Raw genomic sequence first — 13,854 nt, 5'->3', positions numbered from 1 at the left:
TGTAGTTGAGTCTCTTTCAAATAGCTGCCAGATCTATTCCATAGTCTCTGACTCAACTGTCACTGCTTGAGTTGAAGTTCACATCATTTCTTACTTGACTGAATACAATAGTCTTATGGAGCCTTCTGTAATATATTCACTACACTCAATATATATCTAATCTGAAGCCAGGATTAATCTCTAAAACTAAATCAAATCTAATCACATCCTTCACCTGTTTAAAATTCTGCATTATTGGGGTCAGTGTCTTGGCGTTAGCAGGTAAAGCCACCACCTGTGACACCAGCATCCCATATGAGTGCTGGTTTGAGCAGCCCTGCTGCTCCACTTTCTGATCCAGCTCCCTGCTAATGGCCTGGGAAAGCAGCAGAAGATGGCCTGAGTGCAAGGGCCCCTGCCGCCCACGTGGGAGACTCAGATGAAGCTCCTGACTCCTGACTCCAGCCTGGTCCAGTGCTTGCTGCTGTGGCCATGTGGGAAGTGAACCATCGATGGAAGCTCTCTCTCTCTCTCTCTCTATCTCTGCCTTTCAAATAAAATAAATAATTAAAAAAATTTTGCATTGTCAATCATGGTTAAGATAAAGTCCAAACTCCTTCCCACAGCCTACAAACCCTTTTGGGACCTCTTTATGATCTGCTCTGCTTTCCCCATCTTCCCTTACCTCCCCCAACATAACCTGTGCTCCAATGACACTGGGAGATTTGCAGTTCTCCAAACATTCCAGGCTGGTTCATACTCTGGCTTTTGGATGTGGCCTATCTGTCCAGAATATCCTCACTCCACCTCACCTGCCAACTCCTCATTATCCATCCAAATTCAGCTCAAAAGTCTTTTGCACAGTAAAGTTTTTCCTCAGCCTCACCTTCTCTGCCTACACCTTGCAAAGTTGGTTACCTTTTCCTCTCAGTTTTGCCTGTTCCTTTCGCATACTACCACTGCACCCACCAATGTACCTGGGCCTTTGCTTCTTAAGCAGTCTGGCCACCCATCACACTTGAGGGCAGATTCTGTGTCACATTCTGCTTTGTATCCTCAGCTGTCACATATAGTAAGTGCTGGGATGCTTTAATGAACAAATGAAAATGAGCAAAAATTTTAATAATAATCTTTGAAATAACATCTAAAATTGTCAAAGTTGTAATGAGATTAGTATGTTCACACAGAAATGTTGGCAAGAAAAATGGGTACAAACTTTTGTAAAGCAATATGACACTGCTTACCGAACTCCATAAATATCTGTGTCACAGATAAAATGGTTAAGGAAGGAGTAAGAGAGGGTAGCTCTTCTTAATTATGAGCTGTTCTCATTTTTTAACTATCTGTGTAATTACATACGTAACAGTGTTAGAGAATTGTTTTTGACCTTTGGCCTAATACTTCTACACCTACAAACTGATGCTTGAGTAACAATTTGGAAGAAGTAAAAATTATATGCATGAAATGTTCTTTGCTGTATTGTCTATTTTAAAATAGAGAAATCTGGAGCAGGCTTTTGGCCTTGTGATTGAGACACTAGTTAAGATGCCTACATCCTGGGGCCAGCATTGTAGTGCAAGTTAAGCCACTGCCTGTAATAGGAGTTCCAGCCTCCTGGCTTCTGTGTGGTCCAGCCCTGGCCACTGTAGCCATTTGGGAGTGAACCAGTACATGAAAAATTTCTCTCTCCCTCTCTCTCTGCCTTTCAAATAAACAAATAAACCTTTTTGAAAAAAAATCTGCCCACATCCTGTATCCGAGTACCTGGGTTCAATCCCCAGCTCAAACTCCCGCTTCCTGCCCTTGGAAGGCAGCAGTGATAATTTTCACAGACTGGACCAGAATAGAGAGATCTAATGAATAAATGCAACTTGGTGTCCTGGAACAGACACTGGAACAGACAAAGGACATTAGTGTTTTGGGGCCAGCATTACGGTATAGCAGGTTAAGCCTCTGCTTCTGATGCCAGCATCCCTTATCTCCGGAGAGCTGGGTTCAACTCCAAGCTCCAGCTGCTTTGCTTACCAACTGGTTCCCTGTTAATGCACCTGGGAAGGCAGCAGAAGATGGCCAAAGTGCTTGGGCCCCTGCCACCTATGTGGGAGACCAGGATGGGAGTTCCTGGCTCCTGGCTTCAGCCTGGTCTAGCCCTGGCTATTCTAGACATTTGAGAAGTGAACCAGGAACTCCGATATGGGATGCTGGCATCACAGGCGGTAGTTTAACTCTGCGCACCACAACACCTTTATTATACTTTGTGTCAAATATATTCTTGATATCATTTTATAGACACAATTTCATAATCACAAAAACTACAAAGGAAAAATATCAGGGATCTATAATAAGTCATGTGTGGGAGTAAGTCTGCAAGATACTTTTAAAAATTATGTGCTTCATTAATACAAATTTGTCATCAAATGAAAATCACATCGCCTAAAAGTCTGCCATAAAAACAAAGCTACTCATTCACAGCCACCATAAATTCTCCTCAGGAATCTATTTTCAATTAAAATAATTGCTGAAAAGGAACTTGTTATGAACCCACGTATCTGCCAACTCCAGCATCTATAGGAACACACATAAGCTCTGAGTTTGGTTTGGAGAGGCTTGTAGTTCCTGGGTGACCAGTGCTGGCCCCAAGAGGGACTCCAGCACATAGGCTGCTCCTGCAGAAGCACTGGCTGTAGGTGAGCGGCATTGCTGGGCTGGGGCAGTTGACACAGGAGCAGATGCAGTTGTCCCACTTCTTCAGGGAAGGCAGGTCCACCTTTTTCATGTAACAGCCTCCTGGAGAGTTGTATATTTTTTGTTGTTCTTGGAAACATGGAGAAAATTCTGGAAGTATAAGCTGGGAAGAGCAGGGCAATCATGTGTATTCATGAGGGAACCCTAGATTGTCCTGCCCAAAACTCTAGATGTGAGCTTCAGCAACACAGAATCCAATCCCAGAGCTGCCGAGTCACGTGGGGAGCTGCAGGGTCTGGAATATCCATGCAGAAGATTAGACCTATGGGATATTTAGCACTTCAAGTTCAATTCAGTTGATTTGGGATAAGCACAAGGATGCACTGTGTCAGTAGATCAGAAGTCTTCAGCAACCGTACTGATGCCATGACGTATTAACAGAATAAAGAGAGTCTGCAAGTCATCACATAAGAGTTCATAGAAGGGGCCGAATTACTAATTATTCACTGGCACTGTCTGAGGGGAGATGTTCTGGTATGAAATCTATCCCCACGGAAAACATGGACATGTGAGGTTACCACAGGCTGATTTTAATGCTTTGTATAATTAAAACCAGCCAATGATACAGAGTGGGCATTTGGGCCAGTGGGTGACACCTGCATGCCACTAATGTTCTTTCTCAGTTCCAGGATCCATTCCAGGATACCAAGTTGCAATTACATACATTTCTTCATAAGAATTTATTTATTTGCAAGGCAGAGTTACAGAGAGGGGAGAGAGAGAGAGAGAGAGAGAGAGAGAGAGAGAGAGAATGAATATGAATCTTTCATCCACTAATTCACTCCCCAAATGGTGGCAATGGCTGGGGCTGGGACATGCCAAAGCCAAGGGCCTGAAACACCATCTGGGTTTCCCATATGGGTGGCAGGGGCCCAAGTACTTGGGCCATCTTCTGCTGCTTTCCCAGGTGCATTAGCAAGAAGTTGGATTGGAAGTGGAGTAGCCAGGACTTGAACTAGCATGCATACCAGCGTCACAGGAGGCAGCTTAACCTACTCTATCACAATGCTGGCCCATACATACAGTTTTGTATCCTGTGAGCTTGATACCTGCCATGGCTCCTGACTTCAGCTTCTTTCTAATGTGTATACTGGGAGGCGGCTTGTGATGGTTCAAGTGGTTGGGTTCCTGCCACCCAAGCAGGAGACCTGAACTGAGTTCCTGGCTTGGGCCTTGGATGGGAGTGCTCTCTCTCACTCAAATGAACAAAGAACATTTTATTTATTTTTAAAAAGATTTTATTTATTTGAGAGACAGAGTTACAGTGAGAGGGAAAGACAGAGAGAAAGGTCTTCCATCCGCTGGTTCACTCCCCAGGTGGTTGCAACAGCCAGAGTTTTGATGATCTGAAGCCAGGAGCCACATGCTTCTTCTGGGTCTCCCATGCGGGTGCAGGGGCCCAAGGACTTGGGCCATCTTCTACTACTTTCCCAGGCCACAGCAGAGAGCTGGATTAGAAGAGGAGCAGCTGGGACTAGAACCAGAGCCCATATGGGATGCCAGCGCCACAGGTGGAGGATTAACCTACTGCGCCATGGCACAGGGCCTAAACAAAGAACATTTTTTTTAAATCTTTTTTTTTTTTAATTTTTTATTTTGACAGGCAGAGTGGACAGTGAGAGAGAGAAGGTTCTTCCTTTTGCCGTTGGTTCACCCTCCAATGGCTGCCGTGGCTGATCCGAAGGCAGGAGCCAGGTGCTTCTCCTGGTCTCCCATGGGGTGCAGGGCCCAAGCACTTGGGCCATCCTCCACTGCACTCCCGGGCCACAGCAGAGAGCTGGACTGGAAGAGGGGCAACCAGGACAGAATCTGGCACCCCAACCGGGACTAGAACTCGGTGTGCCGGCGCCGCAGGCGGAGGATTAGCCTATTGAGCCGCAGTGCGGGCAACAAAGAACATTTTAAAGCCTGAACTTAATCAAGCCTCTTGGTCTAAGGCCCATGACAGGCTATACGGGGGACAGAAAAATAAAGAGATGCAATCTGTTATACTGTGAGAAATTCAGAGTTATTAGTTTCCTCAATAAATCAATGCCATGAAAAGAAAGAAAATGAAGGGTGAAATTGTTAAATACTAGAAAAATTAAAGATAGATAAAGCAAAACCAGTGTTTGGATCTTGATTTTAACAAGTCAAATATATAGACTTTTTTGAGACAACAGAGAAATCTGAACATAGATTGCATAGTGCTTTTGTTAAGTGTCATAAAGATAAGGAAGTTTTTTCAAAGTTTTATCTGTAAGAGATACATACTGAAGAATTTACTGATAAAATGTCTGGGATCTGTTTTAAAATACAACAGCATCTAGGGGCTGCATCGCATATAAGAGCATCAGTTTAACTCCTAGTTACTCTTCTTCTGATCCAGCTCCTTGTTAATGCACCCGAGAAGGCAGCAGAAGATGGCTCAAGTGCTTGGGCCCCTGCTACCCTTCTGGGAGACCCAAATGGATTTCCTGGCTCCTGGCTTCAACCCAGAGCTGGCTGTTGCAGTCATTTGGGATGTGAACCAGCAGATGGAAGATCTTTCTCTGTCTCTCCCTCTCTCTCATTACCTTTCTTATTTTATCTATCTATCTATCTATCTATCTATCTATCATCTATCTATTTATTTATTTATTTATAAGGCAGAGTGACAGGGAGACATACATACACACACACACACACACACACAATCTTCCATCTGCTGGTGCATTCCCCAAATGGTCACAACAACCAGGTTTGGGCCACATCAACGCCAGGAGCCAGAAGCTTCATCTGGGTCTTCCACATGTGTGCAGGGACCCAAGCACATGGGCCATCTCCTATTGCTTTCCCAGGTGCATTAGCAGGGTGTTGGATCAGAAGTGGAACAGCCAGGACACAAACTGGTGTCCATGTGGGCTGTTGGCATCGCAGGTGGCTTTACCCATTGTTGCACAACACTGGATCCAATAAATCAATCTTTAAAAAACCACAACACTTCACTTATTCAAAACAGGGGTATGGGAGAATAGATGCAAGAAAACTGGCAAAATGTTGATAACTGTTAAAGCTAGATGAAATTCATGAGGATCTATTACATTCTTCTTCCCACCTTTAAGTATGTTTGGAATTTTCCATAGTAAAAAGGTAAAAAAAAAAAAATCCAAATCAGCATCCTGGTTCTGATTCGTTCACAAGAGCAACATTCTAATTTTGTCTTCTCACATGTAGTTTGTCAACTAGGACAGGATGTGCTGGTGAACAAATATGAGGACTTGCCTATTAAATTTCTCACTGCAGATTATTAATAAATTGGTGAATGTTTATATAACAATTTAAGGTTCGGATATTGCTTCTGATTAGTAACACTTCAGACTACAGGCAAGAATGAATACTACCAGTGGTCAGTTAAGTGGGTGGTCAACTGATATCCCGTGAGTGAACCTACTCTTTTTTTTTTTAATTTATTTTTTTGACAGGCAGAGTGGACAGTGAGAGAGAGAGACAGAGAGAAAGGTCTTCCTTTGCCATTGGTTCACCCTCCAATGGCTGCTGTGGCCGGCGCACTGCGGCCGGCGCACCTCGCTGATCCGATGGCAGGAGCCAGGTGCTTCTCCTGGTCTCCCATGGGGTGCAGGGCCCACTGCACTCCCGGACCACAGCAGAGAGCTGGCCTGGAAGAGGGGCAACCAGGACAGAATCCGGCGTCCCGACCGGGACTAGAACCCGGTGTGCCGGCACTGCGAGGCGGAGGATTAGCCTAGTGAGCCGCGGCGCCGGCTTGAACCTACTCTCAACAGTTCTGTGTTCACTATTTTACCAGCAGGTCCTGCTATCCTCCTTGAACTGCAACACCAATAGCTTGTGATTTAGGAACTGATGAGCTGTGGAATAAGAACAAGGGAAGGTCCACCTCCCGTCTCCTAAATTCATCATTATTAATTGTATGTCATTAGTATCTGCTAAAAATAGAATAGTAAAACAGAGCACTTACTGTGTGCTACACATTATTCTAAGTACTTCACAATATATTGCTCCATGTAATCTTGACAATGATCCTTTGATCCTATAGTCATAGAGGAAAACATGAAGGTTTGGGAGGCTTGCCTAAAGGAGCAGAGTTTGAGCACAGGAATTTGACTTCAGAGCCGTGTCCTTAGGCATTAATATTATCCTGAGAACAATGTCATGTAGTGTAATTATTGTGTAAAAATCATGCACAAGAATGAACGTCTCTGAACCCCTTCTCTAGGCTCTAAAGCAGCATATTTACAAACTGGGCAAGCAAAGACGTCCCTGGCAAAAAAAAGGATAACATGCCTTGGCGAAAACAAGGGAGTTATTGGAAATTCACGGCTATTTTGTAAAGAATTACTGGGAGGGGGGGTTGGACAGGGCAGCAATAGCCTTTTTCACCCATACATTGACAGACTATATTCCAAGGGTTGGGCACTAGCTATGGTTAAGACTTCATACTTGGGAAGAGCTCCAGGCTCTCTTAACACAGCTGCAATTGACAACACAGTCCAACTACTTGAAACTTTAATTATTAGAGGTTTACATGGAAAAATCCAGAATTTGTATGTTGAAAATGAGGAGCCCTGGAAACCAGAAGTTAATTGATTACACTGGGATGTGAAATGTGTGTTAACTGATGTGTGAATTCACTATGTAATGATTTGCTTCTAAATACTGGTTTAAAAATCATCACACAGGGTCGGCATTGTGACATAGCAGGCTAAGCCACTGCCTGCAGTGTCGGCATCCCGTATGAGTGTCACTCATGTCTTGGCTGCTCCACTTCTGATCAGCTCCCTGCTAATGTTCCTGAGAAAAGCAGCAGAAGATGGCCTAAGTGTTTGAGCCTGTGCCACCCACGTGGGAGACTCGGAGGTGGCTCCTGGCTCCTGGTTTAGGTCTGGCTCAGCCCTGGTCATTTTGACCATTTGGGGAGTGAACCAGTGGACGGAAGATCTCTGTCCCTTCAACTCTTTCAAATAAGTAAATATATCTTTAAAAATAATATATATATACATATAAATCATTTTGTGATTGAGTTAAAGAGAACAACATCTGGTTTGTGAGAAATTTCTTCATCTTACCTTTTAAAAATGTTTGTATTACATTTTACAGTAAATTCTGATCTTTGTTGCTCAGAATTACTTGGTGATCTGAGAGTTAAATCTATGAACTTACAATCTGATTCTGAAGTTTAAAAAATAAGAAAATGAAATGAGAAGCAGGCCGGCGCTGCAGCTCACTTGGCTAATCCTCCGCCTGTGGTGCCGGCACCCCGGGTTCTAGTCCCAGGTGGGGCACCGGTCCTGTCCTGGTTGCTCCTCTTCCAGTCCAGCTCTCTGCTGTGGCCTGGGAGTGCAGTGGAGGATGACCCAGGTGCTTGGGCCCTGCACCCCATGGGAGACCAGGAGAAAGCAAATGGCTCCTGGCTTCAGATCAGCGCTGCGTGCCAGCTGTAGCGGCCATTTTGGGGGTGAACCAACGGAAGGAAGACCTTTCTCTCTGTCTCTCTGTCAAAAAAAAAAAAAAAAAAAAGAGAGAGAGAGAGAGAGAAGCAAACCATTTAAAACAACATTTTTATCCTAAACTTGAATTTTGGCAATGTATTAAGCAACTTGGAAGAAAAGCTAACAATTTTTTAAAGTTTTATTTATTTCAAAGAGTCAGAGTAAGGTAGAGAGAGAGAGGTCTTCCAACCACTGGTTCACTACCCAAAGAGCCACAAGGGCCCGAGCTGAGCTGATCCCAAGCCAGGAGCCAGGAGTTTCCTCCAGGTCTCCCATGTGGGTGTAGGGGCCCAAACACTTCGGCCATTTTCTGCTGCTTTCCCAGGCACATTAGCAGGAAACTGGATTGGAAGTGGAGCAGCTGGGATTGAACCAGTGCCTGTATGGGATGCCGGTGCTGTGGGCCAGGGCTCTAACCCACTGCATCACAGCGCTGGCCCCACTAACATAATTTTAAAATTAAAATTATTTAATCCTGGCCAGCACCGCGGCTCAGTAGGCTAATCCTCCGCTTTGCGGCACCGGCACACCAGGTTCTAGTCCCGGTCGGGGCGCCGGATTCTGTCCCGGTTGCCCCTCTTCCAGGCCAGCTCTCTGCTGTGGCCAGGGAGTGCAGTGGAGGATGGCCCAAGTACTTGGGCCCTGCACCCCATGGCAGACCGGGAGAAGCACCTGGCTCCTGCCTTCGGATCAGCACGATGCGCTGGCCACAGAGCGCCGGCCGCGGTGGCCACTGGAGACTGAACCAACGGCAAAGGAAGACCTTTCTCTCTCTCTCTCTCACTGTCCACTCTGCCTGTCAAAAAAAATTATTTAATCCTAAAGAAAATCATTTGCTTTTTACAATCTGCAATGGTCTGGCTATTTTATAGTGCTAGTTGTTGTTTAGAGCCCTCACATATTTGTATTTCACTTTCATTTGACAGTATTACAGAAGGGAGTTTTTCAACTCACCTGACTTTCCTTTAATATAAACTCCTGCCTGAATTGGGAGATGAAGTCAGTTAAGTGGTTCTGTGGCTTTTCCCCTAACTATACATTTTCATCAGCAACTGATGGCACTGATTTCCAGCCAAGGGGTAACAGCTCTGGGTGATGGGGGAAGCAAATCTGAAGATGAGGAAGACTAATGAGGGAACAGGAATTTTTGAAAAGTCTCTTGAATAATTCTGACCAACCCTGTCTCTTTTGAAGATTTCTACTTAGTCTGAAATACAAGGAGGAAATGGTGTTTGGAAAGTAACATTAAGATTTCAGTAAGTTTGTCTAAGTGTATGAACTTCTGTTTATTCAGAATAGATAATAATAACAGCAGCCAACATTTACAGAGTGTTTACTATGTGCTAGGTGTTGTAGGCAGGCATACAGGATAAAATTGATTAGGTTTGTGAGCTGGAAGACCACACCTTCACCACACCCGCGTGTGACCTCAGGTCCCTACCTGACCACACCTGTGTGCCCACTGGCCAATCAGGCTAATTAACCACTCCCTTTTGGAAGTGTATTAAAGGCCTGGGACACGATGGGCCTAGCCCTTTTTGGCCCTTTTCTGGCCTTTTGCCTCTTTTGCCATTGCTTCCTGGCCTGCATGCTCCTCCATATGGCTGGCTCTCTTTAGATAGGGCCCTCACTCTGCTATGCATTTCTCTCTGAATAAAAAGCTTAAAAACTTATCATGCTGCCGGCCCTGCGGCTCACTAGGCTAATCCTCCGCCTGCGGCACTGGCACCCCGGGGTTCTAGTCCCAGTTGGGGCGCCGGATTCTGTCCCGGTTGCCCCTCTTCCAGGCCAGCTCTCTGCTGTGGCCCGGGAGTGCAGTGGAGGATGGCCCAAGTGCTTGGGCCCTGCACCACATGGGAGACCAGGAGAAGCACCTTGCGCCGGCTGTGGCGGCCATTGGAGGGTGAACCAACTGCAAAGGAAGACCTTTCTCACTGTCCACTCTGCCTGTCCACAAAAAAAAACCAAAAACCAAAAACCAAAAACCAAAACTTATCATGTTCCCTCATTCATTTGTGCCAGTATTCAGAATCCTTCTCTGAATATAAGGCAAGAACTCACAGGCTTATTAATATTCTGTTAATAAGCACCCAGTAATATAATTGGCACCCCAATACTCTGATATCATATGGCACCCCAGACGGGAATTTTAAGGGGTCTGTCTCTGATTACATCTGGCACCCATTACAGAGTGTTCATTATGTGCCAGGCACTGTGCTTAAGTACTTCATATGCATACTCTCCTTTGATTCTTACCATTACTTCCACATAGCTGAGGAAATGGAACCTTAGTTAACTGCTCAAGATCACAGTAAAAGCCACTTGAGTATTAAATGAACGCATGTTATTTCAAACCATCATACTAGTAACATTGGTTCTAAGGCACTTGGATCTGAAATGTGGGTTTTTGCTGAAATGTTTTCTACTTCTAGCCCAGAAAGATTCTACTAGAATCTGGAGTTGCAGCTGACATTTAGAAGGTTGGAGGAGTGGAAAGACTTGTATATCTGCCCCAAGAGAATGAAAAATGTGTTGTCCTAATTTTTATGTTGTACACTGGCAATCAAGTCTGCAACTTGCTTATGATTTTTTTAAGATAAAGAAGTATTTAAATCATGCTCTATTGTTTGAGATGTAAAACACCTTTGGAGAATCACTTTAAATCTTAGTTTATACCTCTTTTTTTAGTTTCTTAACCAGGAGTTGAAGACATAACCTGTTATTATATACAAAACGTTACATACATATGCGTTTTTTTTTTTTTCTGGAGGGAGAGTTCATAGCTTTTCTCATAGTTGAAATTTTGCAGTGTTGGAGAAACCTCATAAAATTGTCCAAATCAGGAACTGAAGAAGTGTGTGTGGGGGCACTCCCTATCACTTAAAGGCTTTAAAAAGAAAATCCTCCCCATCCCCCCACATCTGAGAACAAAGTCCCTACCTTCCCACCTTGAGAATCTAGAACCATTGTTTGTTTACCCAAAAAGCTTATCTTAAGCCCCCAGGTGTGTTGGGTAAAGAAACAAACAGGGATCCATTTGGAAGAACATATATTAAAATTGGATGGACAGAGAGAAAATCAGCACAGCCCCAGCCCAAGGATGACCCACAAATTTTGAAATGTTCCATTTTTTTCTTCTCAAAATTAGAGGAAAGGGGGGAGGGAGGGAAGGGAAAAAATCATTATATTTTTAGAACTGTGTCTATGAACTATACTGAATCTGTTAAAAACTAATTTTTTAAAATGCCTTAAAAAAGAAACAAAGACTAGCTTGTAGTATGTTGTAGTATATTGTAAAAGATAGGCAGAAGGTGCAAATTTAGGATTAAGGAATTCAAGAAGTGAATTGTCTAAAATAAATGGCTTCTGATGCACTCATTACTGACATACTTTCCAGCTGGAAGAAATGAAGCAAAGGATCTCCATCCTCCTAGCAGCTTTCATTTCTCATTTCTAAATTATTTTTCCTTAAGTATTTAATTATTTCTCAGTTTTGAACATTTATTTGCTTCCAATTTTCCAATTTAGCCTTTTCCTTCCCTTAAAATATTCTTGATTTCACTGGAAGAAGGAATGACAGGAAGAGACAGTAATTTTGTGGTCACTAATAGGACATGCCCTCCACCTATTAAAACATAATGTAATCTTGTTCACTCAGGTATTTGACCACTTCTTATCTACAGAATAACTGAGTTAACTCTTTGGATGATGGAAGATCTTATTTCTAGTGTATAAGTGATAGAGTCACAAACACAAGATAAAAGCACACACTGAAATTTTATTGTAGATCAGGATGAATGAATAAACACAGTGAAAAGCCATAAAATGGAGCTGACTGAAAACACTGGATTCCGAGTCCCCAAAATGTGGTAAATCCAAACCTATGTAGGTAAAATTTAAAAGAAATAATTTTGAAAGTCTTACATCCATTTAAATCAACTTGCAAAATTTAACATTTATGAGTATTTTAATCATTATAGCTTATGCATGATGTTTAGAAATAGATGAAATAAAATTATTAAGAGCAATTTATTATTTTAAAACCAAAAAAGTAAAGGATAAATTTTCAATATACCTGGTAATTTAAAATCTGACTCTATATTTCTTCTAAAGTACTTAAGTTTACCAAAGGATTATTACTAATAGTATTGCTATTATTATCTAGGGACTAACTGTATCAGATATAGATGTAAGAGGTATGCATACTATAAATGTACATTCTAAGTCCAATAATTGAACTTTATACTAAGAGATGGCTACCTTATTTTGATGCACACTTAGTTTAATAGCCAACATAGAGGATAACTAATTTGGGAATGTTGCTACATCACAATTTCTCAAACACCTCATATAATAATCACTTGTGGCATAATTGGTTAAGTTGCCACCTGAGATGGCATCTCATATAGGCTCCAGTTACTGTCCTGGTTGCTCTACTTCTAATCCAGCTCCCTGCTAATAGTCTGGGAAGTCAGGAGAGGATGGCCCAAGTGCCTGGGGCCCTGCACCCATGTGGGAGACCAGGAAGAAGCTCCTGGTTCCTGTCTTTGGTCTGGCCCAACCCTGGCTGTTGTGGCCATTTGGGAAGTGAACCAGCAGACAGAAGCACTCTCTCTCTCTCTAACTCTGCCTTTCAAATAAGTAAATCTCAAAAAAAAAAAAAAAAAAAAAAAAAAAAAGAATCACTTTTGCCATCTGTAAAATATGCAGACTATCATTCTTCCCTAGATACTCAAGAAGGTTGAATTGGGGCCTAGGTATCAATGTTTTTTTGTTTTTGCTTTTTTTAAACAACCACAGCAGTTTATTTTCAAATTAAGGCAAGGCATAAAGTTAGATTATTATATTTAGCAAAACTGTAGTGGAATTCCTAAGAACATGGACTTGCAAAAGGAACTTCAATAGAAATAAATAAATAAAAACAAACCAACAAACTAGCCAGTTCCACACAGATTTGCAAACACGAATCTGAAATCACCTTCCCAGGCTCTACCTCATTCTCACTGAAGAGTTTCCCCTTAATTTTAGGATACAGACAGAACTTCTCAACAGGGCCTATAATGCCCTGTGGCATGGTTTGTTCCCTTCCTACCATGCCCCTACTATCTCTAGTACTCATCTTTCTGGCCCTAATTTGGTCCAAGGCTAATCTCTCTACCTGTAGGACCCTGAGCAAGTTTCCTTATTGGGAAAGTGAAAATTATGAAACTTATTCTCACAGATCAGGATTAAATGCGGTCAAGAAAGTAGAGCTCTCTGTGGAGAGGCTGGCACAATGAAATGATAGCCAATATTCAATCAAATCATGCTCCTAGAAACCATCTGTACTTCCTCACATTTAGTTCTCCAACCCACTTGCCATCTGATTCTGTATCCACCATTCCAAAGAAACTGCTTTCACCAGGCTCACCAAATGCCAAATTTCACTCCTTATCTGATTGACCTTTCTGCAAATACTGGACACTGCTGACTCTTATGCCCTTGTAAACTCTCCTCCTTTGGCTTCCCTCACAACAGAACACTCTCATTCCACATACTTCTCTGGCCAGTTTTTCAAGACATACTTTATGATCCTTTCGTTGCTTACCTTCTCAAACAAGAGAAAGTCTTAATTTTATCAAAGTCATATGTGCATATTCAT

At 42.8% G+C, this 13,854-nt stretch overlaps 1 protein-coding gene and 1 non-coding gene across 9 annotated transcripts in view; one reads left to right on the top strand and one right to left on the bottom strand.

Moving 5' to 3' along the window:
* TAF1 (TATA-box binding protein associated factor 1) overlaps positions 1–13,854 on the bottom strand; it is a 115,246-nt gene that overhangs the window by 11,004 nt on the left and 90,388 nt on the right. The window contains exon 38 of one of the 8 annotated variants that reach the window (XM_017349806.3): positions 11,972–12,094. The exons of the other annotated variants lie outside the window; for them this stretch is intronic. Within the exon in view, the coding sequence (XP_017205295.2) occupies positions 11,992–12,094 (103 nt within the window). The 3' untranslated portion in view covers positions 11,972–11,991. Of the gene's footprint in view, positions 1–11,971; positions 12,095–13,854 lie in introns of those variants that run through there. 8 annotated transcript variants of the gene reach the window in all.
* LOC127485019 (U6 spliceosomal RNA) lies at positions 11,244–11,347 on the top strand. The gene has a single exon (XR_007912226.1). It is a non-coding gene; the product is annotated as a U6 spliceosomal RNA (small nuclear RNA).

This window comes from Oryctolagus cuniculus, chromosome X (genome assembly GCF_964237555.1).
Source record: "Oryctolagus cuniculus chromosome X, mOryCun1.1, whole genome shotgun sequence".
NCBI lineage: Eukaryota > Metazoa > Chordata > Mammalia > Lagomorpha > Leporidae > Oryctolagus > Oryctolagus cuniculus.
This window is presented reverse-complemented; position numbering and strand designations above follow the sequence as displayed.